This window comes from Oncorhynchus mykiss, chromosome 26, assembly GCF_013265735.2.
Source record: "Oncorhynchus mykiss isolate Arlee chromosome 26, USDA_OmykA_1.1, whole genome shotgun sequence".
Taxonomy (NCBI): domain Eukaryota; kingdom Metazoa; phylum Chordata; class Actinopteri; order Salmoniformes; family Salmonidae; genus Oncorhynchus; species Oncorhynchus mykiss.
This window is the reverse complement of record NC_048590.1, coordinates 24,958,413-24,984,607: the sequence shown is the minus strand read 5'-3', so window position 1 is coordinate 24,984,607 and position 26,195 is coordinate 24,958,413. Positions and strand designations below refer to the sequence as shown.

The window sequence follows — 26,195 nt, the reverse complement described above, 5'->3', positions numbered from 1 at the left end:
CTAAATACTTTTTTGCCCCACTGTATATGTCAACTATGTTCTTCTTTATAAAATACAGCTCATATTGATCATTGGAAGAGTAAACAGCCTCACATAAAACATATCAAATCAGCAGGCACCCTGCAGAATGACAGGCAGAATAATGAGTAATGCTTTAGACAACCCTGTTATCAGGGCCAGCTCGTGAGAGACAAGAACAGAGCAGAAATTCCATTTACACTCATGCAGTTGTGCAGTGTGCCTGAAAGCAGACCTAGGCTGACCTCTTAAGAAGCTAATTTGTGCTGTTGTCTTTTTCCAGGCCACCATTATGAATATTAAAGCTGAAGAGGGTTTAAGCTCTGCAGCACAATGTGTGTGTGTGACCTTTCTTCTGCCCTGGTACACTCTTCATCTTACCCCCGAAGTAGGATCCGTCTAACAGCTTGGTTTCCTTGTTGCCCTTGGTGAGAACGCTGACCACTCCGTGCTGGATGAAGTACATCTTCTTGCCGATGGTGCCCTCTCTGATGATGTAGTCTCCGGGCTGGAACACCTCGAAGCGCAGCTTGGTCAGCATGGAGGTCACAAAGTTGGGGTCCGCGTTGGCAAACAGTGGCATGGAAGCCACCAGCTTTCGACAGTTAAAGTTAACGATTTCCTGCAAACAGGAACACACATTCACACACGCACACGCACACACAGAGGAAGATGGATGCTTTAGTTTACAGCCCCTCAGAGAGACAGAAAGTGCTCAGAGAATAATTCATCCCAACGTTGAAAGAGTGATTATCATCAGTTATGGCACTTCAAAATCACGACCCACACAACAATTTCCCTTTGCGATTAATACGTATTCTATTTTAACACCCACACACAACCCCCAGCCCTCTCCCACCTCTCTGAGTGGCTCGTTGAGTTCTCCCAGGATGCTCTCCTCGTCAAACATCTTGCCTTGGTAGCGATGCTCGTAGTAGTCATGGATCCTCTGCCTCATATCAGCCGGCAGCTTGTGGAAGGACATGTACTGCTCCACCTGTTTGTACTGCCGGCCAGGGAGAGAGAGAGAGATGAAACACAATAAGGTCAGTCCAAGGTCACCGCCCCCACAGCACTGTGACTGAGTCATACCCTACAGGTTACTAAAGGCTTAGAGGTCAAGCCCTCCATACAACACATCAGATATACACACAGCACACAAGACTGCTTGTACATTTTTCCCCACACAAAAGAAAAGCAGAAAATAGCAGATGTTTATAATACGGTATATTTCCATTCTGAATATGCACTGGCTGGCAGCTCAGAGGAGGAATCAGTGGATAGAGAGAGAGAGAGAGAGAGAGAGAGAGAGGGGGGGGGGGGGAGAGAGAGAGAGAGACAGAGAGAGAGACAGAGAGAGAGAGAGAGAGAGAGATAGAGAGAGAGAGAGAGAGGGGGGGAGAGAGAGAGAGAGAGAGAGAGAGAGAGAGAGAACGATGGGGAGAGGCACTGATTGGGAACACATTTCCCTAAGTACTGTACTGTATCTGATTGCAAGCAGAATCCATTGATGAGAAAAGGGAGAAGATTGAAGGGGGAAATCACACAGGAACCTCCTACGCACGCACGTACAGAACAATCACATGTGGACCACCAAACACCACAGGGTCATGAGCCAACTCAGCAGAGACAGTTGAGACCTTGTTAATCGGTGTTACCCCCTATGCCCGGGGGGGGGGGGGGGGGGGGGGGTATAGAGGTGACACAGGTCTATGTGTGGCACAAGATGTGGCGCGGGCGGGGTAGTGGGAGTAATCACAGTTGGGTAATTAGCAGAGTTACTACGGGGACACAGATAAGGTGAGTGTCATTCAGACCACACACAGAAAGACATTGGGAGAGCTTCATTTAGTCACAGACACCGGCTTCGTTCGGGTTTCCTTTCTCAGTGCATCGACTTCTGAGGTGGATGAACAGAGCAGAGGGGGGAAGAAAAGATGACGGGTGGAAGGAAAAGAAAGAGAGAGAAAGAAAGTTTCTTAATATGAGATTCACAACAGTATGAATGAAAGAATCCACTGAGGGAGCTGGGATGAGACTGTATTCAGAGCACGCCTCCAAAACCACTGTCTGCAAACAGAGGAAGAGAGAACCGGAGAGAGACAGCATTCAGAGCACGCCTCCAGAACCACTGTCTGCTAACAGAGGAAGAGAGAACCGGAGAGAGAGACAGCATTCAGAGCACGCCACCAAAACCACTGTCTGCAAACAGAGGAAGAGAGAACCGGAGAGAGACAGCATTCAGAGCACGCCACCAGAACCACTGTCTGCTAACAGAGGAAGAGAGAACCAGAGAGAGAGACAGCATTCAGAGCACGCCTCCAGAACCACTGTCTGCAAACAGAGGAAGAGAGAACCGGAGAGAGAGACAGCATTCAGAGCACGCCTCCAAAACCACTGTCTGCAAACAGAGGAAGAGAGAACCGGAGAGAGAGACAGCATTCAGAGCACGCCTCCAGAACCACTGTCTGCAAACAGAGGAAGAGAGAACCGGAGAGAGAGAGAGCATTCAGAGCACGCTTCCAAAACCACTGTCTGCAAACAGAGGAAGAGAGAACCGGAGAGAGAGACAGCATTCAGAGCACGCCTCCAAAACCACTGTCTGCAAACAGAGGAAGAGAGAACCGGAGAGAGAGAGACAGCATTCAGAGCACTCCTCCAGAACCACTGTCTGCAAACAGAGGAAGAGAGAACCGGAGAGAGACAGCATTCAGAGCACGCCTCCAGAACCACTGTCTGCAAACTGAGGAAGAGAGAACCGGAGAGAGAGACAGCATTCAGAGCACGCCTCCAAAACCACTGTCTGCAAACAGAGGAAGAGAGAACCGGAGAGAGAGAGAGAGCATTCAGAGCACGCCTCCAGAACCACTGTCTGCAAACAGAGGAAGAGAGAACCGGAGAGAGAGAGAGAGCATTCAGAGCACGCCTCCAGAACCACTGTCTGCAAACAGAGGAAGAGAGAACCGGAGAGAGAGACAGCATTCAGAGCACGCCTCCAGAACCACTGTCTGCAAACAGAGGAAAAGAGAACCGGAGAGAGAGAGAGAGCATTCAGAGCACGCCTCCAGAACCACTGTCTGCAAACAGAGGAAGAGAGAACCGGAGAGAGAGAGAGAGAGAGCATTCAGAGCACGCCTCCAGAACCACTGTCTGCAAACAGAGGAAGAGAGAACCGGAGAGAGAGAGAGAGAGCATTCAGAGCACGCCGCCAGAAACACTGTCTGCAAACAGAGGAAGAGAGAACCGGAGAGAGAGAGAGAGCATTCAGAGCACACCTCCAGAACCACTGTCTGCAAACAGAGGAAGAGAGAACCGGAGAGAGAGAGAGAGCATTCAGAGCACGCCTCCAGAACCACTGTCTGCAAACAGAGGAAAAGAGAACCGGAGAGAGAGAGAGAGAGAGAGAGAGCATTCAGAGCACGCCTCCAGAACCACTTTCTGCTAACAGAGGAAAAGAGAACCGGAGAGAGAGAGAGAGAGAGAGAACTGGAGAGAGAGAGAGAGAGAGAGAGAGAGAGAGAGAGAGAGAGCAGTTCAAACAATGGAACAACAGAGCAATGACATGAATTACAAAAACGTCAATACAAGATGCTGGCTGATGGTGTGTGTGTGTGTGTGTGTGTGTGTGTGTGTGTGTGTGTGTGTGTGTTGTACACACATTAATGTGTTTTCCCTCCCTGTGTGTGCCTATGTATCTATGTAAGGTGTTACAATTGGTAACAACAAAATCCCTGTGGCACCTGAGCTAAAATCTACTATCGCATGATTCAACCCCCCAAAAAGAGGAGGAGAGGGGGCTGGTTTTACAGTGAGGACGTGTGTGTGAGGAGGATGAGATCTCTCTGGGCCGATTCACTTGCACCAGGAGAGAGATCAAAGCACACAGAAATAAGAAACAGCAGCAGGTAGAGGAGCATCACAGACCTTCACTACACTAAGCCCAGGCTGAATGGAAAGTCACTATATTCTACTGTTAAGCCTAGGTTACACTTTGATCAACCCTGATACGCTTCATACAGGCATAATACTGTTACAACAGATGGGGGGGGGGGGGGGGGGGGGGGTAACCTTACGTGTCTCTTTCCCCAAGCTGAATGTACAGTCAGAGTGGACAGCCATTTCATCCTCTGAGATGTTCTCCTAAAACATAGATAGCCCTGCGTCAGCCCCGTGTCGGAATGAATTACAAATCAGAGAGGAGAGGCTGTGCAGAAATAATACACACTAACATACGGCACTCGGTGGCCACAGACCTCATGATAACCACACACACCCTCTCTCCTTCCAACTGTCTCCCGGAGAGAAACCTGTTACCTCCAGCCACTGACCTCAACCACACACTCCCGCTATCTCCCTCCATCCCACCTCTCACCCTCCCTCCCCCTCTCCAGGAGAGAGAGAAACCTGTTACCTCCAGCCACTGACCTCAACCACACACTCCCGCTATCTCCCTCCATCCCACCTCTCACCCTCCCTCCCCCTCTCCAGGAGAGAGAAACCTGTTACCTCCAGGGAGACATCACTAATGACAGTGGGTAGTGACTGGCTCCCTGAGAATCAGACCCCTGTGATGAGGTGCCCGCAGCAGTGCCTGAAGAGAAACATTAGTGCTGCTTACAAAATGGCACCCTATTCCCTATAGTGCCCTGGTCCTGGTCAAAGGTAGTGCACTAAATAGGGAATAGGGTGCCATTAAGGAGGCAACCAGGGCCTGGCCAGTCGGAGGGAGCAGGTCACTCAACGTGAGCGCACAGTGCACAACAGGCTCACTGCTGTCACTGCTGACGCACACACACACAAAAACACATACACACGTCAAGGCAGAAAACGGGAGGGAGCCAGCTAATGAAGTAATGCTCGCTCTCGCTTCATGGAAGAGCAACAACTGCACGTCTGTCTGTCTGTCTGTCTGTCTGTCTGTCTGTCTGTGTCTCTCTCTCTGCGTCTCTCTCTCTATATCTGCCTTTTCAATCCCCTCTCTGCTCTCCTTTTCAACACTCTCCTTTCTAACTGATGTCTTTATAAGGAAGGTCTATAATTCTGACCTCCGCTCAGTTTTCACTTCTGTCTTTCACCTCATCCTCAGATGTAGACAAGTCTCTGTCCGTCTGGATCTAGCCAGAGGCTCCCGAGCCTGCCTTCCGAATCACATTTCTCCTCCTCCATCTCCTCGCCCTCCTCTCCTCTACAGAATGAAGGACAGTCTGGAGCCGAGTGTGAGCCTGTGCATGCGGACGATGCCGAGCGGTCGACCGTGACCAGTCACCTCCAAAATGGTGGCAGGCGGAGGAGCAGGAGCAGGCGGAGGAGCAGGAGCAGCGGTGGCTTTTTAACGTGTTGCATCCCGTGATCACGTTCAAAGGCATACACACACACACATATACGGATGCACACACACACACACACACACACACACATGCATGCACATAATATGTACACCTAAACAAATACTCATGTACACACACAGATGTGCACACCCACACACACGACGCTACAACAGACACAGGAGTTCAAGGGTCGAGCGTCTGAATTAGGATGATGTAGCTGAAAGTGAAAGGTGGAGTTTGAGAGCAAACCACACTCAGATATAGACACTAAATGCACCTGATAAAGGACCTTAAAACAACATGGTCAGAACTGGGAATCATATTCCTTTAATCCTGGTTATACTCTTATAATGCATCATTCATAAATAAAATGGCAGCATTCATAATGCTGTGCCTTGAAAAATCAATGAAAAAAACGCTAATCTGGAAAACTAAATGATAGAACTTCAAAAGAAGAAAGAGATGCAGAAAAAACATGAAGATATTCATTCCCAGGGCATCTGAGAGATGAATTCTAAGCCCTGCCATGAGCTAAGCATGGAATCTATCTCTTATCAGGAAGTCTATTCAAATGAAATCTCTTGGTATAAATTTGAACATTTCCTGATCTGATGATGAACCAGAATGTCACAATCTTCCTCTTCTTCAGAGAACTAGTCCTCCTGTCCAATCCTGTCCAACACAATGAGAAAGTCCTCCTGTCCAATCCTGTCCAACACAATGAGAAAGTCCTCCTGTCCAATCCTGTCCAACAGAATGAGAAAGTCCTCCTGTCCAATCCTGTCCAACACAATGAGAAAGTCCTCCTGTCCAATCCTGTCCAACACAATGAGAAAGTCCTCCTGTCCAATCCTGTCCAACACAATGAGAAAGTCCTCCTGTCCAATCCTGTCCAACACAATGAGAAAGTCCTCCTATCCAATCCTGTCCAACACAATGAGAAAGTCCTCCTGTCCAATCCTGTCCAACACAATGAGAAAGTACTCCTGTGGTACTCCTGAAGATTACAACCTGTCTGTCTTTCTCTGTAACCTGTCTGTCTTTCTCTGTAACCTGCCTGTCTGTCTTTCTCTGTAACATTTCTGTCTGTCTTTCTCTGTAAACTGCCTGTCTGTCTTTTTTTGTAACCTTTCTGTCTGTCTTTCTCTGTAAACTGCCTGTCTGTCTTTCTCTGTAACCTGCCTGTCAGTCTTTCTTTGTAACCTTTCTGTCTGTCTTTCTCTGTAAACTGCCTGTCTGTCTTTCTCTGTAACCTGCCTGTCAGTCTTTCTTTGTAACCTTTCTGTCTGTCTTTCTTTGTAACCTTTCTGTCTGTCTTTCTCTGTAACCTGTCTGCCTGTCTGTCTGTCTTTCTCTGTAACCTGTCTGTCTGTGTAACCTGTCTGTCTTTCTCTGAAACCTGTCTGTGTCACGCCCTGGTCTTAGTATTTTGTGTTTTCTTTATTATTTTGGTCAGGCCAGGGTGTGACAAGGGTTCATTATGTGGTGTGTTTTGACTTGGGGTTTTTTCGTACGTATTGGGATTGTGGCTTAGTGGGGTTTTCTAGGTAAGTCTATGGCTGTCTGGAGGCAGGTGTTTATCGTTGTCTCTGATTGGGAACCATATTTAGGCAGCCATATTCTTTGAGTGTTTGGTGGGTGATTGTTCCTGTCTCTGTGTTTTGCACCAGACAGGGCTGTTTTAGGTTTTCGCACATTTATTGTTTTGTTAGTTATTTCACGTATAGTGTCTTTATAAATGAAAGAACATGAATAACCACCATGCTGCATTTTGGTCCACTTCTTCTTCAGATGAAGAAAACCGTTACAGAATCACCCACCACAACAGGACCAAGCGGCGTGGTGACAGGCAGCGGCAGCAGGCGCTACGAAGTCTGGAGTATACGACTTGGGAGGAGATGGACAGGTGGGCGGTCGACCCAGGGAGAGTGCCGGAGCCCGCCTGGGATTCGCTGGAGCAGTGCGAAAAGGGTTATAGGAGAATGGAGTTGGAAAGACAAGCACGGCGGCGCGGACGGAAGCCCGAGAGTCAGCCCCAAAAATGTATTGGGGGGGGGGGGGGGGGATCAGGGAGAGTGTGGCAGAGTCAGGAGTCAGACCTGAGCCAACTCCCCCTGTTTATCGTGAGGAGCCAAGGAGGAGACCAGAACCAGAGCCGGTGTTGGAGGTGAGCGAAGCAGAGACTGTGAAGGAGTTAATGGGGAAATTGGAGGAGAGAGTTATGAGGGAGTTGCTGTGTTGGTGCTTTAGGTACGGAATTCCCCCTGACGGAGCGTGTCGGATTTGATGGCACCTGGGTCAGTGCTCCATACTCGTCCTGAGGTGCGTGTTAGTCGGCTGGTGAAGATTGTGCCAGCCTCACGCACTAGGCCTCCTGTGCATCTCCCTAGCCTTACACGTCCTGTGCCAGCCCTGCTCTCAAGATCTCCAGTACGCCTTCACGGTCCGGTCCATCCTGTGCCACCTCCACACACCAGTCCTCCGGTGGCAGCTCCCCGCACCAGGCTTCCTGTGCGTGTTCTCGGCCCAGTACCGCCAGCACCACGCACCAGGCCTACAGTGCGCCTCGCCTGTCCAGCGCAGCCAGTGCCTTCTTCCTCTCCAGCGCTGCCGGAGTCTCCCGCCTGTTCAGCGCAGTCAGAGCCTTCCACCTCTACAGCGCTGCCGGAGTCTCCCGCCTGTTCAGAGCTGCCAGTCTGCATGCAGCTGCCAGTCTGCATGCAGCTGCCAGTCTGCATGGAGCTGCCAGTCTGCATGGAGCTGCCAGTCTGCATGGAGCTGCCAGTCTGCATGGAGCTGCCAGTCTGCAAGGAGCCGCCAGAGCTGCCAGTCTGCATGGAGCCGCAAGAGCTGCCAGTCTGCATGGAGCTGCCAGTCTGCATGGAGCCGCCAGAGCTGCCAGTCTGCATGGAGCCGCCAGTCTGCATGGAGCCACCAGAGCTGCCAGTCTGCATGGAGCAGCCAGAGCCGCCAGTCAGCCAGGATCTTCCAGATCCGCCAGTCAGCCAGGATCCGCCAGGATCTGCCAGAACTGCCAGTCAGCCAGGATCTGCCAGAACTGCCAGGATCTGCCAGAACCATTAACCTGCCTGAGCTACCCCTCAGTGCCGAGCTACCCCTCAGTGCCGAGCTACCCCTCAGTGCCGAGCTACCCCTCAGTGCCGAGCTACCCCTCAGTCCAGTGGGGCCCTTGCTGAGGACTACTAGGCCAAGGTCGGCGGCGAGGGTCGCCTATCTAAGGACGCAAGGCAAATGGACTAAGACTTTGTTTGAGTGGGGTCCACGTCCCGAGCCAGAGCCGCCACCGTGGACAGACGCCCACCCGGACCCTCCCCTATGGGTTTAGTTGTGCGGCCGGGAGTCTAGTCTAGTTGTGCGGCTGGGGTTTTCTAGGTAAGTCTATGGCTGTCGGGAGTGGTTCTCAGTCAGAGGCAGGTGTTTATCGTTGTCTCTGATGGGAACCATATTTAGGCAGCCATATTCTTTGAGTGTTTGGTGGGTGATTGTTCGTGTCTCTGTGTTTTGCACCAGACAGGGCTGTTTTAGGTTTTCGCACATTTATTGTTTTGTTAGTTATTTCATGTATAGTGTCTTTATAAATGAAAGAACATGAATAACCACCATGCTGCATTTTGGTCCACTTCAGTCTGTCTATGCCCTGTTGACATCTCTCTGTGGGAACTGGGAAGCATCAGATTTATCACAGACATTTGCTCCGTTTCAATGACGACAAGGATTTAGGTTTTCCAGTTGTCTTCTAACCTCCTGTATTCCCATAAAACACTGTCACTGCGGAATTCATCCATTTGTCATTGGCTTTGTAATGCAACACAATTTGATTCCCCTCAGCATGAAAGGGCATTAGCCAAGTGAAAAAAAGTGTCTTTGAAGATAATTCCCTGTTTGTGTTGTGAATCACTAGCACATACATTCTTAGAGAAAAATGTGTTATCTAGAACCTAAAAGGGTTCTTCAGCTGTCGCCATTGGAGAACCCTTTGAAGAACCATTTTTGGTTCCAGGTAGAACAGTTTTGGGAAGGGTTCTCCTATGGGGACAGCCAAAGAACCCCTTTGTAACCCTTTTTGCTAAGAGCGTGGCGACCGCATAGCCACAGCCACCGTCTGTCTCCTCCCCTGGGCTCCAGAGAGAGAGAGACATAGTGGACTAGGGCACTCGCCACTAGGGGATGGATCTCTCTTGAAGTGATGTGGCTGATAACACCCAGTGTGACAGGAAATGATGTTATATCCTCATAGCCATCAGTTCACTAACAAAAGAAACCTTGCTCCTCTTCTGCTACTTAGACAAATCCAATCATTGTCAATACTGAGAAGCTAATCAGTTCTCCAGGGCATCCACTTTCTAACCGTAAACCTCTGCTGTCCGTATGTGTCAGTCATTTCAATCCAACACTCAGCTCCCATGAGAGAAAGGGATTTAGAGCCCTTGATGCTGTTTTACTGCACAATCCCTCCCTCACTCTCTCATCTCTCTCTACCCACTCTCTACCTTCTCTCTCGCTCTCTCTCTCTCTCCATATGGTCATACTGTGCTCTCGCTGTTTCACTTTCTCCCTCCTATCACTCTCTCTCTGTCTCTCTGCACTCTTAGGTGCTATCTAGAACCAAAAAGGGTTCTCCCATGGGGACAGCCTCGGAACCCTTTTTTTTTTAAGAGTATGTCTCTGTCGATCTCTCCCCAGTAGCCTCCTGTACCTCTCTACTCACTCTCTCCTCCTGGATGCAAATCTTTACCAAATAAAACATGCATAATTGATTTCCCAAAAGAGATGTCAGCCACTTAATTGTAATTTCTAAACATTTCTGTCTCCCCCTCTTCTGTGACTCCCTCTCTCCATCCGTGCCTTCCATATGAGTAAGGTAGACACAGTGTTCATTGAAGCCTTGAACATCTGCACCCTGACACCCTCATTCAGAGCCCTCTACAAGGCAACAGAAAATAAAGGAGCATATAACACTGGCTACACTTCTGATGTGATCTGAATGTTCTGTGTTAAAGGAGAGCTCTACGTGCGCCATGACATTTCAATTCAGGACTTTCGTGCCATTGTCTTGTGGAGGTAGTCCAGATGTAATTGAATTCAGGGCTGTGAGAGCAGAGCAGTCAATGGCAGCAGAAGCAGAAGTTAATCCAGCAGCCAGTGACTGTGAGACAGCCTGTGAAGGAGGATAAGTGATGCTGACGGGGTGACTCCTAGACATTTGAGTGTTTCTGGACTCTACAGAGGCATGTTATCTGTGTCTTCTACAGTGGTGTAACTCATATTCTCGGCATGCCTGTGATATGGTAGCTTCACTCTTGTAATTGGCTATTTTCATAACCGGGGGGGGGCCTCAGGGACGTTTGGATATTCTAACCATTTACATAGCTATGACAAAGAATTACAAGTGTTAAAGAATATTCAGATTTCCCCAATGCAGCATCCCGAGTGGCGCAGCGGTCTAAGGTCTAACATCGCAGTGCTAGAGGCATCATTACAGGTCCGGGTTCGATCCCGGGCTGTGTCGCAGCCGACCGCGACTGGGAGACCCATAAGGCGGCACACAATTGACCCAGCATCATCCGGGTTAAGTGAGCAGTGCGGCTTGGCGGGTCGTGTTTTGGAGGACGCGTGGCTCTGGACCTTCGCCTCTCCCGAGACCGTACGGGAGTTGCAGCGATGGGACAAGACTGTAACAGCTAGTTGGTTATCATAAAAGTACAATAAATAAATACATTTCCCCAATGCACTATTCAGTATTCAATATTATATATATATATATTATATTTGTTTCCAAATTGTATTTTTTACAAGATGTGAAAATATATGATCAAGCAGCTAGCATTTTGAAGGGGTACCTCGGGGCCAAATTAAGAGCTTTAAGAAGTTTCTCTGAGGAGAGGAAGAGAGGGGACTTTAACCTCCTTCAGATTAAAACCACCAACCAGGTCCAGGCTAATGACAATAGCTCTTACGGCAAGACACAAAAAGTTGCTCAACTTGTCCACAGCTATACTCCAAGAAAAAAAGGTGCTATCTAGAACCTAAAAGGATTCTTTGGCTGACCCCATAGGAGATCCCTTTGAAGAACCCTTTTTTGGTTCCAGGTAGAACCACCAACCAGGTTCAGGCCTGGAAAAAGGGTTCTCCTATGGGGACAGCTTAAAAACCCATTTGGAAACCTTTATTCTATGAGTGCAGGCTACTGTTTGTCCGTGGCTTGATTGTCTTTCATGAAATAGCAGAAAACAAATGATCCAGTCGACATGCATACCGGTTATGGACTATGGGGATATTGTCTACATGAATGCAGCTGCCACTGTATTGAAGACATTGGACGCAGTTTATCATAGCGCACTACTTTTTATTACAGATGATAGGTTCAGTACACATCACTGCATTCTGTGTCAGAAAGTAAACCCCCCTGCATACATTTCCACCGTACCTTACTTCATTGTTCATTTATAGACGTATGAGACATCAGACCCGGCCTCAGGGAGATCCCTTCCATCTACACTGAGTTAGGTCAAATCTGATTTTATTTTCTCTGCACCTGCCTTGTGGAATGATCTCCAAGGCTCTCTAAAGCTGGATGAATTGGTGCCTCTAGGGCAATTCAAAAGGCTGACAGGACCTTTTAACTGAAGATTGTGTTTGTTTTATATGATTTTGTTTTGCTTTTAGTGCGTTGATGCGTATTATTGATGTGTATTATTGATGTGTATAGTGTACTCTATATTAATGTTTTTGATGTCTATTATTGATTTTTATAAACTGGGTGGTTCAAGCCCAGAATGCTGATTGTCTGAAAGCCTTGGTATATCAGACCGTATGACAAAACATTTCTTTTTACTGCTCTAATTACATTGGTAACCAGTTTATAATAGCAATAAGGCACCTCGGAGGTTTGTGGTATGTGGCCAATATACCACGATTAAGGGCTGTATCCAGGCACTCTGCTTTGCGTTGTGCATGAGAACAGCCCTTAGCCGTGGTATAATGGCCATATACCACACCCCCTCGTGCTTTCTTGCTTAAGTATATTGTATTTTGATGTGTATTGATGTTTTTGATGTGTTTGCAGGGCTCACCTGAGAAAGAGACCTTGGTCTCAGCATGACGCCCTGTCAAAATAAAGGTTAAATAAAATTGTATGAGCTCTCTAACCTATTCCTTTCTCCTACACCAGGGGTAGGAAACTAGATCCAGCCGCCAGATTGTTTTCAGAGCGGATGGTCGGTAAGCCGGAACATCATTAGAATAATTTGAACATTGCAAATTGAGCCCAACAAAGCCCAAAAAGAGATTGTATTTGAAAAGAACAATCATTTTCTACCTTGATTACATTGACACACGATCTCGTCTCTTTTTTTATTCGTGGGAATACATGGGAACGGGTTTTCTAAATTAAACTAATTTGAGCTTAATTCCTGGTGATTTTACAGTCTTTTTTGTATTACCAAAACTACAATTCCCAAGTTGCTCCCCCCCCCCCCCTCGCTCCCTTCCTTAACCCATTTAATCCCATCAGTCACAATAGTGAGAGAAAAAAACAAACAATTAATACATTGAGTCCATGATGCTTGTGGTATTTATACAACATCTTAGAGGTCATATTTGTGACCAATGGGAAAATACAGTGGCTCCACCTTATACAGTGCATTCGGAAAGTTTTCAAACCCCTTGACTTTTTCCACTTTTTGTTACGTTACAGCCTGATTCTAAAATTGACTAAGTTATATATTTTTGCTTATCAATGCACACATAATACCCTATAATGACAAAACAAAATGTTTTTTTTTTTTAGAAATGTCTGCCATTTTCTAGGAAGAGTCTCGGTGGTTCCAAACTTCTTCCATTTAAGAATGATGGAGGACACTGTGTTCTTGGGGACCTTCAATGCTGCAGAAATGTTTTGGTACCCTTCCCCAGATCTGTGCCTCAACACAATCCTGTCTCGGTGCTCTACAGACAATTCCTTCGACCTCATGACTTGGTTTTTGCTCTGACACGCACTATCAATGTAATGGGTGCGTGCTGGTAGCAGGGAAGTCAGGCGCAGGAGAGTGAACTTGGTATAAACGGAGCAGTTTAATAAATGCAAAAAAAACCTCTGAAAACCAATATATACAAAAATAATATAAAAGGGTACAAAACCCATCACACACCAGAACATGACTAGCACAAAACATACAACAAACAATCACAGACAAGGACATGAGGGGAAACAAAGGGTTAAATACAAGACATGTAATTGATGGGATTGGAACCAGGTGTGTAGGAAAACAAGACAAAACCAATGGAAAATGAAAAATGGATCAGCGATGGCTAGAAGGTCGGTGACGTCGACCGCCGAACACCGCCCGAACAAGGAGACGGACCAACTTCGGCAGAAGTCGTGACAATCAACTGTGGGACCTTTCTGTGTATAAACAGGTGTGCCATTCCAAATCATGTCCAATCAAATGGATTTACCACAGGTGGACTCCAATCAAATTGTAGAAACATCTCAAGGATGATCAATGGAAACAAGATGCACCTGAGCTAAAAATCAAGTCTCATAGCAAAGGGTCTGAATACTTATGTAAATAAGGTATTTCTGTTTTTTTTTAACATTTGCAACAATTTCTTTAAACCTGTTTTCGCTTTGTCATTATGGGGTATTGTGTGTAGATTGATGAGGCTAAAAATAATATTTCATCAATTTTAGAATAAAGTAACAAAATGTGTAAAAAGTCAAGGGGTCTGAATACTTTCCAAATGCACCGTATATATTTAATCATAGCAGATTATATATTTTTTCAGTAGATTGAAGTTGAGTTGGGTTATGGATATATTTGATCAAAATGATCTTACAGATCATTTGACCATTATCCATTAGTCTTTACATATGTTTAAATCAATGATTTGGACTGTACAACTTCATATTTTGTTAGTTTAATTGGCCATGTACAGACCCATGAACGGAATAAGTATAATAACTTCACTCATATTTTCTGTCAATAAAGTTGTTAAGTGTCTCTTGCACAATGGTAGACCTGGTTGATCAGATTATTGGGACATAGCCACAGGTGTAAACCTGGTTCGTATGGGTATTTGGGCTGAGATATTCCGGTGTAGATCTGGTTTATATTAGTATTGAGACTCAGTCAAAGGTGTAAACCTGGTTCGTATGGGTATTTGGGCTGAGATATTCCAGTGTAGATCTGGTTTATATTAGTATTGGGACTCAGTCACAGGTGTAAACCTGGTTCGTATGGGTATTTGGGCTGAGATATTCCGGTGTAGATCTGGGACTCAGTCACAGGTGTAGACCCGGCAGATTGCCTGCCGTTCTGTACCTTGTCACACCACTCTGGATTACTGACCTCTGCCTGCCCTGACCCCATGACTGCCTGCAGTTCTGTACTTTATGGACTCTGATCTGGATTACTGACCTCTGCCTACCCCTTGACCTGTCGTTTTATCTGACCCCTGTTCTAGTAATAAACGTTTGTTACTTCGACACTGTCTACTCCTGAGTCTTCTCCTGAAACGTGTTAGAAAGTGGGTACCAGGGCTGAGAAAGGCAAGTAACAGGGATGAGGTGTATTGGCAGAGGAACTAGGGTTTATGAGTAATAAATAGAGCATTTAGGGCTAGGAAATGGGTGTATTTGGGAAGAAATGGGTTAATGTACAAAGCACAGTTCCAGTGAATGCACAGTACCCGAGGAGGAACGATGACTATTTCATTGAATAGTTCTGATGGGGGGATTGAAGCTGGGGTGAAGAGAACAGAGGGTCTCTGAAGCCTCAGTAGCACCCAGGATTAATCAGCTTCAGGGCCTTCTTCCATTAGTCCTTCACCAATTAGACCCTGCCTAATTGCCAAGTGTTCATTAGAGATGTACAGGGGAGGGGCTGGACACTGTGCACCATGCACTCACTATAATTTGCTTCTACAGCCATTTGGGGCTGCTGGCAAGTCACAACACGCTGCTTAGCCTCCCAACAAAACAAGCCCCTTCTGGGGTTCCCAGGCTACTCTCACAATCCTTACCCAACACCGCCAAGAACCGATAGGATACAAACAAACAAACACAGACACAGAGCAGCAGTGGAAACCCAGAATGCTGGTGTTGTGTCCATTAGCGTCAGGACACTACAGTAGACCCCCCCCCCCCCCCCCCATTGTGATGTGACATGGTTCACATCAGTAAACCCCCCCTCCTCTTCCCAGTTTAGTGAGGGATTAACCAGTGAAGAGACACACTGGGCTCTGGCCTGCCTGGGATCTGGCCTGCCTGGGATCTGGCCTGCCTGCCAAACCGCAATGCAGATAGATGTACTGTCAGGGACTTACCATGTTGACTGCCGGCCACCATTTTGTCATTTACTGTAGTTGAGTGAAAATAAGTGACTGGGGAGAGAGGGAGAGTGCGTACTATGCTGTATACTGAGAATGGTATGATCGTGATGGTCGTGATGGTCTGGGAATAGTAAACGGTTTGGGGTTCAAGATTCTCACTGTCCTGATGCCATAGGAATAGCTTTTGGAATTGACTAAATACCCATCATGATAAAGGAAATAACTACATGCTAACACCAAACATATCAAGGGTTTAGAAAGGTCTCGTTTTTCTGATATCTTGGTAGGAAAATGAGAATATTTTTTCTCCCTGGTTTCTCTCACTTCCATTGTTACATGAGGTTACAGACATGCAGTTGGGGAGGGAAACAGGCATATGCACAGTCCCATAAAGATGTGCTGCTGCCTGTGCCCTCAATCTGGAGAGATGGAATTCCCTTTGTGTGATATGGGTCTCAACATGCCGTAGCTGTGATGGTGGAATCCATGGGGAAATCTGGAGTCTACCCTTTCCAACTCACACCTAAAGATAATTGTAGGCTAGCAGAGACACATGCATGGAGCACGGTAATACTGGGGGTTTGGAGGGAGGGAAGGGGTGAGCTGAGGAACAATCTCATGCACATATTCCCTTTGTGGGATTGAGGGGGGACAGAGGGGCAGGGAGAGGCACAGAGTACGACACCACCTGAGACACGCACCCCTCCAGGCAATTCTCAAAATGTTGGGATGTTACCAAAAAAAGAGACTTTGTTTCCCGCTGATTCCGTCTGAACTGAGCGAAGAAGAGTCAGATTGTTGTTGGCTAATATGGAAAAAAACCTTGCTCCTGAAATAAATCAAAAGTTTATCTCCTATCTGTCTCCCGTGTCACAGTTCAAGCCACAGCATTTGAGAGTATGATAACTCAGGCTCTCCGCTTTGTACCAGTTACCAGAGTTCCTGCTTCCTTTTAAGGGCTCATTTAAGCTTGCTTGCTAGCTTCTGACAGCCTGCAGTTTATCACATGGAGGCACATTGTAATAGAACTCTCTATTCACAGCAGATTATACCCAGGCTTTCTGATGATCATTTTATTGCCGTCTTTGTGGAGCATTGCAAACATCCCTCCCATCTTCTTTCTGCAACATACTTCTGAACTATTCACAGATTTACCTCTCTCCCTCCCCTCTCTCTCTCCCCCCTCTCTCTTCCCCCTCTCTCTTCCCCCTCTCCCTCTCTTCCCCTTCCCCCTCTCCCTCTCTCTCTTCCCTCTCTCTCTCTCTTCCCTCTCTCTCTCTCTTCCCTCCCTCTCTCTTCCCCCCTCTCTCTCTTCCCTCTCTCTCTCTCTCTCTTTCTTCCCTCTCTCTCTCTTCCCCCTCTCTCTCTTCCCTCTCTCTCTCTCTTCCCCCTCTCTCTCTTCCCTCTCTCTCTCTTCCCTCTCTCTCTCTTCCCTCTCTCTCTTTCTTCCCTTTCTCTCTCTCTCTCTTCCCTCCCTCTCTCTTCCCCCTCTCTCTCTCTTCCCTCTCTCTCTCTCTCTCTTCCCTCCCTCTCTCTTCCCCCTCTCTCTCTTCCCTCTCTCTGCCCAGAGGGGATATACCCAGACTGTGTTTCTTGGTCAAGTTAAACTGTTACCAGTCTGTCACCTAAAGACTGTCACCATACCACTCCTGCAGCTCTCATCTTGCCCAATGTCCATACATCCCTGTCTGTAGAGGTTCCCTCTCTGTAGCTACCTGTAGCCACTCCCTCCCCCCCCTATGCTCTAATGACTGTAGGAGCCTGTGAATCTGGTCAGAGTCAGAGGGAGGAAGGGAGACAGCTAACTGAGCAGACAAATGTGGCGTGTTGTGTCGTTTGGCTCTGCATCCCTCTCCTCTGTCCTGGTTTCACTCATTGAGCTGAGGACTCCAGTCTCCTGTGTCCTCTCCTCTCTGTGTAAATGGGAAGGAAGCCTGAACACTGTCCCCTTGGGGTGATCGTGCCTGTTGGTCCACGCCAACAGCAGAACAGAGCAGTTCCACACATAAAGCAGAGTTCTGTCAGAACATAGGCCCACAGACCAACAGTTTAACAGTCCACACGCTTACTGTAGCAATGATGCCCTTCTATCCTGCACCTTTCTGTCCTGCTCACTTCAAATCCGCAGGCTGATCCCAAAGCGAGAGCCTCACCCTGCAGAGCTACCTGCCCTTCCCTCACTGCTAATGTGACCACGTAGAACCACACCCCGTTCTCCAATCCAAGCCTCTGGTAGGACAGGGCCAGTGTGATGACTGGGCGAGTTTGTCCATTGGCTGCTGGTGCAGTGTCAGCTGGTTTCTCTCTAGGCTGGAGGCCCCGGAGACAGAACAGAAACAGCTGTGCCCTTCCATGACACAGATCAGATGGGCAACAACTGGACCACTGGCTGAACATGGCCACCTGTCCTCCCAAAGCTGCAGGGGATTGTGCTGTACGGAGCTTCTTGTCTGGATTATGGCACTAACCTACTACTAGAAATCAGAGTGGATTCTACAGGCCTGGATCCTTTTGTTACACAACACTAACACACACTGACCTAAAAGGCCAATCACGTTGTCACGTTGTCTGTCTGTCTGTCTGTCTGTCTGTCTGTCTGTCTGTCTGTCTGTCTTTCTAGCATGCTAGCTAGAGACACCAGCCAACATGTCCTGGCCAGGCCACTTCATCTAACACTGCTTGACCTTCAGCACAGCAGTACAGTGGCCACTAATGGTGGAACTGTCTGGTGTCTAGCTACAGCCTCGACAGGGAGAAACAGGGAGCGACAGGGAGAGACAGGGAGAGACAGGGAGCGACAGGGAGAGACAGGGAGAGACAGGGAGTGACATGGAGAGACAGGGAGTGACAGGGAGAGACAGGGAGAAACAGGGAGAGACAGGGAGAAACAGGGAGAGACAAGGCGAAACAGGGAGAAACAGGGAGCAACGGGGAGTGACAGGGAGAAACAGGGAGAAACAGGGAGAGACAGGGAGAAACAAGGAGAGACAGGGAGAGACAGGGAGAGACAGGGAGAAACAGGGAGCGACAGGGGAAAACAGGGAGCGACAGGGAGAAACAGGCAGAAACAGAGAGAAACAGGGACAGACAGGGAGCGACAGGGAGCGACAGGGAGAGACAGGGAGAAACAGAGAGAAACAGGGACAGACAGGGAGCGACAGGGAGAGACAGGGAGTGACAGGGAGCGACAAGGAGCGACAGGGAGAAACAGGGAGCGACAGGGAGAAACAGGGAGAGACAAGGAGCGACAGGGAGAAACAGAGAGAGACAGGGAGCGACAGGGAGAAACAGAGAGAGACAGGGAGAGACAGGAAGAGACAGGGAGAGACAGGGAGAGACAGGGAGTGACAGGGAGAGACAGGGAGAGACAGGGAGCGACAGGGAAAAACAGGGAGCAACAGGAAGAAACAGGGAGAAACAGGGAGAAACAGGGAGAGACAGGGAGAAACAGGGAGAGACAAGGAGAAACAGGGAGAAACAGGGAGCGACAGGGAGCGACAGGGAGAAACAGGGAGAAACAGGGAGAGACAGGGAGAAACAGAGATGGACAGGGAGAGACAGGGAGTGACAGGGAGAGACAGGGAGAGACAGGGAGAGACAGGGAGCGAAAGGGAGAAACAGAGAGAGACAGGGAGAGACAGGAAGAGACAGGGAGAGACAGGGAGAGACAGGGAGTGACAGGGAGAAACAGGGAGAAACAGGGAGAAACAGGGAGAGACAGGGAGAAACAGGGAGAGACAGGGAGAAACAGGGAGAAACAGGGAGCGACAGGGAGCGACAGGGAGAAACAGGGAGAAACAGGGAGAGACAGGGAGAAACAGGGAGAGACAGGGAGAGACAGGAAGAGACAGGGAGAGACAGGGAGAGACAGGGAGTGACAGGGAGCGACAGGGAGAAACAGGGAGAAACAGGGAGAGACAGGGAGAAACAGGGAGAGACAAGGAGAAACAGGGAGAAACAGGGAGCGACGACAGGGAGCGACAGGGAGAAACAGGGAGAAACAGGGAGAGACAGGGAGAAACAGGGAGAGACAGGGAGAGACAGGGAGAGACAGGGAGAGACAGGGAGCGACAGGGAGAGACAGGGAGAAACAGGGAGAAACAGAGAGAAACAAGGAGAGACAGGGAGCGACAGGGAGCGACAGGGAGAGACAGGGAGAAACAGGGAGAGACAGGGACAAACAGGGAGAGACAAGGAGAAACAGGGAGAAACAGGGAGCGACAGGGAGCGACAGGGAAAAACAGGGAGAAACAGAGAGAAACAGGGACAGACAGGGAGCGACAGGGCGAGACAGGGAGAAACAGAGAGAAACAGGGACAGACAGGGAGCGACAGGGAGCGACAGGGAGAGACAGGGAGTGACAGGGAGCGACAAGGAGCGACAGGGAGAAACAGGGAGTGACAGGGAGAAACAGGGAGAGACAAGGAGCGACAGGGAGAAACAGAGAGAAACAGGGAGCGACAGGGAGAAACAGAGAGAGACAGGGAGAGACAGGAAGAGACAGGGAGAGACAGGGAGAGACAGGGAGAGACAGGGAGTGACAGGGAGTGACAGGGAGAGACAGGGAGAGACAGGGAGAGACAGGGAGCGAAAGGGAAAAACAGGGAGCGACAGGGAGAAACAGGGAGAAACAGAGAGAAACAGGGAGAAACAGGGACAGACAGGGAGCGACAGGGAGCGACAGGGAGAAACAGAGAGAGACAGGGAGAGACAGGAAGAGACAGGGAGAGACAGGGAGAGACAGGAAGAGACAGGGAGAGACAGAGAGAAACAGGGAGAGACAGGGAGTGACAGGGAGAAACAGAGAGAAACAGGGAGCGACAGGGAGAAACAGGGAGAGACAGGGAGCGACAGGGAGAAACAGAGAGAAACAGGGAGCGACAGGGAGAAACAGAGAGAGACAGGGAGAGACAGGAAGAGACAGGGAGAGACAGGGAGAAACAGGGAGCGACAGGGAGAAACAGAGAGAAACAGGGAGCGACAGGGAGAAACAGGGAGCGACAGGGAGAAACAGGGAGAAACAGAGAGAAACAGGGAGCGACAGGGAGAAACAGAGAGAGACAGGGAGAGACAGGAAGAGACAGGGAGAGACAGGGAGAAACAGGGAGCGACAGGGAGAAACAGGGAGCGACTGGGAGAAACAGTGAGAAACAGGGAGAGACAGGAAGCGACAGGGAGAAACAGGGAAAAACAGGGAGTGACAGGGAGAAACAGAGATGGACAGGAAGAAACAGGGAGAGACAGGGAGAGACAAGGAGCGACAGGGAGAAACAGGGAGTGACAGGGAGAAACAGGGAGAGACAAGGAGCGACAGGGAGAAACAGAGAGAAACAGGGAGCGACAGGGAGAAACAGAGAGAGACAGGGAGAGACAGGAAGAGACAGGGAGAGACAGGGAGAGACAGGGAGTGACAGGGAGCGACAGGGAGAGACAGGGAGAAACAGGGAGAAACAGAGAGAAACAAGGAGAGACAGGGAGCGACAGGGAGCGACAGGGAGAGACAGGGAGAAACAGGGAGAGATAGGGAGAAACAGGGAGAGACAAGGAGAAACAGGGAGAAACAGGGAGCGACAGGGAAAAACAGGGAGAAACAGAGAGAAACAGGGACAGACAGGGAGCGACAGGGAGAGACAGGGAGAAACAGGGAGTGACAGGGAGCGACAAGGAGCGACAGGGAGAAACAGGGAGTGACAGGGAGAAACAGGGAGAAACAGAGAGAGACAGGGAGAGACAGGAAGAGACAGGGAGAGACAGGGAGAGACAGGGAGAGACAGGGAGTGACAGGGAGTGACAGGGAGAGACAGGGAGAGACAGGGAGAGACAGGGAGCGAAAGGGAAAAACAGGGAGCGACAGGGAGAAACAGGGAGAGACAGGAAGAGACAGGGAGAGACAGGGAGAGACAGGGAGAAACAGGGAGCGACAGGGAGAAACAGAGAGAAACAGGGAGCGGCAGGGAGAAACAGGGAGCGACAGGGAGAAACAGGGAGAAACAGAGAGAAACAGGGAGCGACAGGGAGAAACAGAGAGAGACAGGGAGAGACAGGAAGAGACAGGGAGAGACAGGGAGAAACAGGGAGCGACAGGGAGAAACAGGGAGCGACAGGGAGAAACAGTGAGAAACAGGGAGAGACAGGAAGCGACAGGGAGAAACAGGGAAAAACAGGGAGTGACAGGGAGAAACAGAGATGGACAGGAAGAAACAGGGAGAGACAGGGAGTGACAGGGAGAGACAGGGAGAAACAGGGAAAAACAGGGAGTGACAGGGAGAAACAGAGATGGACAGGAAGAAACAGGGAGAGACAGGGAGTGACAGGGAGAGACAGGGAGAGACAGGGAGCGACAGGGAGAAACAGGGAGCGACAGGGAGAAACAGGGAGAAACAGGGAGCGACAGGGAGAAACAGGGAGAGACAAGGAGAAACAGGGAGAAACAGAGAGAAACAGGGAGCGACAGGGAGAAACAGAGAGAGACAGGGAGAGACAGGAAGAGACAGGGAGAGACAGGGAGAGACAGGGAGAAACAGGGAGCGACAGGGAGAAACAGGGAGCGACAGGGAGAAACAGTGAGAAACAGGGAGAGACAGGAAGCGACAGGGAGAAACAGGGAAAAACAGGGAGTGACAGGGAGAAACAGAGATGGACAGGAAGAAACAGGGAGAGACAGGGAGTGACAGGGAGAGACAGGGAGAGACAGGGAGCGACAGGGAGAAACAGGGAGAAACAGGGAGCGACAGGGAGAAACAGGGAGAGACAAGGACAGACAGGGAGAGACAGGGAGAGACAGGGAGAGACAGGGAGCGACAGGGAGAGACAGGGAGAGACAGGAAGAGACAGGGAGAAACAGGGAGCGACAGGGAGAAACAGAGAGAAACAGGGAGCGACAGGGAGAAACAGGGAGCGACAGGGAGAGACAGGGAGAAACAGAGAGAAACAGGGAGTGACAGGGAGAAACAGAGAGAGACAGGGAGAGACAGGAAGAGACAGGGAGAGACAGGGAGAGACAGGGAGCGACAGGGAGCGACAGGGAGAAACAGGGAGCGACAGGGAGAAACAGGGAGCGACAGGGAGAGACAGGGAGCGACAGGGAGAGACAGGGAGCGACAGGGAGAGACAGGGAGAGACAGGGAGCGACAGGGAGAAACAGTGAGAAACAGGGAGAGACAGGAAGCGACAGGGAGAAACAGGGAAAAACAGGGAGTGACAGGGAGAAACAGAGATGGACAGGAAGAAACAGGGAGAGACAGGGAGTGACAGGGAGAGACAGGGAGATACAGGGAGCGACAGGGAGAAACAGAGAGAGACAGGGAGAGACAGGAAGAAACAGGGAGCAACAGGGAGCGACAGGGAGAGACAGGGAGCGACAGGGAGCAACGGGGAGAAACAGGGAGAGACAGGGAGAGACAGGGAGAGACAGGGAGAAACAGGGAGAAACAGGGAGAGACAGGGAGAGACAGGGAGAGACAGGGAGAAACAGGGAGCGACAGGGAGAAACAGGGAGAGACAGGGACAGACAGGGACAGACAGGGAGAGACAGGGAGAGACAGGGAGAGACAGGGAGAAACAGGGAGCGACAGGGAGAAACAGGGACAGACAGGGACAGACAGGGAGAGACAGGGAGAAACAGGGAGAGACAGGGAGAAACAGGGAGAAACAGAGAGAGACAGGGAGCGACAGGGAGAAACAGGGAGAGACAGGGAGAGACAGGGAGAGACAGGGAGAGACAGGGAGCGACAGGGAGAGACAGGGAGAGACAGGGAGAGACAGGGAGAGACACGAAGAGACAGGGAGAGACAGGGAGAGACAGGGAGCGACAGGGAGAAACAGGGAGAGACAGGGAGCGACAGGGAGTGACAGGGAGAGACAGGGAGAGACAGGGAGCGACAGGGAGAGACAGGGAGAGACAGGGAGCGACAGGGAGCGACAGGGAGAGACAGGGAGAGACAGGGAGAGACAGGGAGAGACAGGGAGAAACAGGGAGAGACAGGGAGCGACAGGGAAAAACAGGGAGAAACAGGGGGCGACAGGGAGAAACAAGGAGCTACGGAAGGCAGCATCCAGACAGACCGTGCTTAATTATTGGACACAGAAAGATAAATGGGAAAACACACTTAAATATTTATTGCAATTTATAGTGCTAATGTACCTCCAGGCAGACCGAGAATGAGGAGAGGATTCTGAGAGACGTGGGATGGGGCAGGAGGCTGTGGCACAATGGGAAGGTGGCAGCAGGGTGGCATGGTGGCTGAGAATGGGCCCTGCTCCACGTGCTGATCTGTGGTGAGGAGTCCCAGGCGGGACAGCTGTTAATAAGCCTAATATTATTGGCAGCAAGCGGAGCACCTCTAAAGCAGGACTAGACTGAGCGCTGAGCTGCGACGGCTGTCTGCTCCCCTCTAGTTCAACAGGAATTCTGCATCCACAGCAATAGTCATGCAGCCAGTCCACATCCATAGCACAGCAGTTTGGTGGTTGTGTGTCTATCTGGAGACCACATTGGATGCCAGTCTCCTGCCCATGTTGATCCCTCCTGGTGTGAAGGACAGTCTCTTGATTCTTCAAACACCCGCACAAATATACAATGTTTCTCGCTCACACACACATACAGTGGGTATCCAGAGACACTGGTTGGCTCTGCTGATTCTGACCTGAACAACTCCCTCACCCATCTCTCTCAGTCTCTCGCTCTCTCTATTTCTCACCAGCACTCCCTCTCTCTCTGAGGGGAGGTGTACAGTATGTGGGGGTCTCTACAGCCCCAGCCAGTCTCTCCAGGGGGTCTCCTCCCCTGTCCCTCTCCACAGATGGTGGGCAATGTGGCCGCATGGCAGCAAGGTTCATTATCACCCACACTGGGCCCATGGAGAGGCTGGGGCTAGTTTGAGGTGGGCAGGGAGCTGTAGCTAGGAGCTGGGTAGGGCTTCCATGGCCAACTACCAGGGCCTTTCCCATCCCCACACAGGGGAGCCTGGGACTCTGGCTCTCATGCAGCCCTGAGCACTGCAGCTCACAGGGGTTGAAGGGAGGTGGAGACCTCCATCAATCTGCCCTCATTTAGGTCTGAAACTGAGCTTAACTGTACTGTACTGACTGGCTAATACACATCTTAAGAAGTCTAATCTGTTCAATGCTTTGGGTGTCCAAATGAAGTCTGGTTGGTTTCATTTCCTAACTCTCCTCTGGGTACAGATATACTGTTCTCCTTACATGTTGATCTCCTGCTGCTTATCCAGTTACCCAGTGATATTCCCATCCATTCTGATCAACGTCACTCACCTTCTCCTGGTACTGCCGACGGGAGGAGTCCAGAGACTGGATGAGTGCGGTGGCGTGACCCACGAACATGGCATAGCAGGTGGCGCCCACGATCATGCTGAGGATGGTGAGCCACACGTCCGTCATGCCCACAGGTGGGTACATGCCGTACCCGATACACAGCATGTGGCTCATGGCTTTGAACAGGGCGTAGGAGTACTGCTGGCCCCATGTGTCGTTCTGGATGGGGGGAGAGAGGAAGAGAAACAGTGACAGAGGGAAGAGAGGGATATGGTGATATGGGGGTACTGTTCTCACTCTGCCAGATGCCTGGAGGGAAAAGGTCAGAAAGCACTAAGACCACCAGAGTCCTTCTTATCATTATCATCATCATCGTCAATGTCATCATCATCAACGTCATCATCATTATCATGATCAATGTCATTATCGCCATCATCCTCCTAGTCATCATCATCCATGTCATTATCATCATCATTATCAATGATATTATCGCCATCATCCTCCTAGTCATCGTCATCATCATCATCAATGTCATTATCACCATCATTATCGATGTCATTATCGCCATCCTCCTCCTAGTCATCATCAACGTCATTATCATCATCGTCCTCATCCTCATCATTATAATCATCCTCATCATCATGTAAGAGGGTAGCCACAGATGTAAGAGGGTAGCCACATCATGCCTCAATAGGAACATCAACACTTGGCTACATCAACATACACTCTTCTATATGTAAGTATTCAGGGGAGAACTGCCTTAGCTGGGCCTATTCAGCTCGGAGCAGAAACTAAACACAACCACGAGGGTGACTGAATGGATGGAGCCCGAGACACAAGAGGCCTGCAAGGCAAAAAGTAGGTCAGCTATTTAGAAAAATGTGATTTTTCTTTCCTCGTTTCTCTTTTGTGGATAAATTGGCGTTTTTTTCCTTTAGGTGGTCCAAGCAGAATCAATATCTGCTCTTTCCTGAGGTGACATGTCCAAATTGCTTTCAAACTCATTTCCACAGGGGTAAAACCTGAGAGATAGGAAAGTTATTAGTGCCTCCTAAAAAGGTATAAAACGGATGACCCAATAAGATAATGGGCCAGCTACTGTAAGGAAAGACAAGAGCCACAGCACCACTACCCTCTAATTCTTATCAGGCCCAAACTTTTCTGCTCCGGGCAGAAAAGACCCAGCTCAGGCAGTTCTCCACAGTTTTTCATCATGGTGTTGTG

At 49.5% G+C, this 26,195-nt stretch overlaps 1 protein-coding gene across 1 annotated transcript in view; it reads right to left on the bottom strand.

The window, feature by feature from the left end:
• LOC110506093 (potassium/sodium hyperpolarization-activated cyclic nucleotide-gated channel 4-like) overlaps positions 1 to 26,195 on the bottom strand; it is a 71,316-nt gene continuing 45,121 nt past the window's right edge. The window contains exons 5-7 of the mRNA XM_036964557.1: positions 24,972 to 25,190; positions 878 to 1,024; positions 1 to 640 (exon numbers count right to left, since the gene is read on the bottom strand). Coding sequence (XP_036820452.1) covers positions 335 to 640; positions 878 to 1,024; positions 24,972 to 25,190 — 672 coding nt within the window. The 3' untranslated portion in view covers positions 1 to 334. The remainder of the gene's footprint in view (positions 641 to 877; positions 1,025 to 24,971; positions 25,191 to 26,195) is intronic.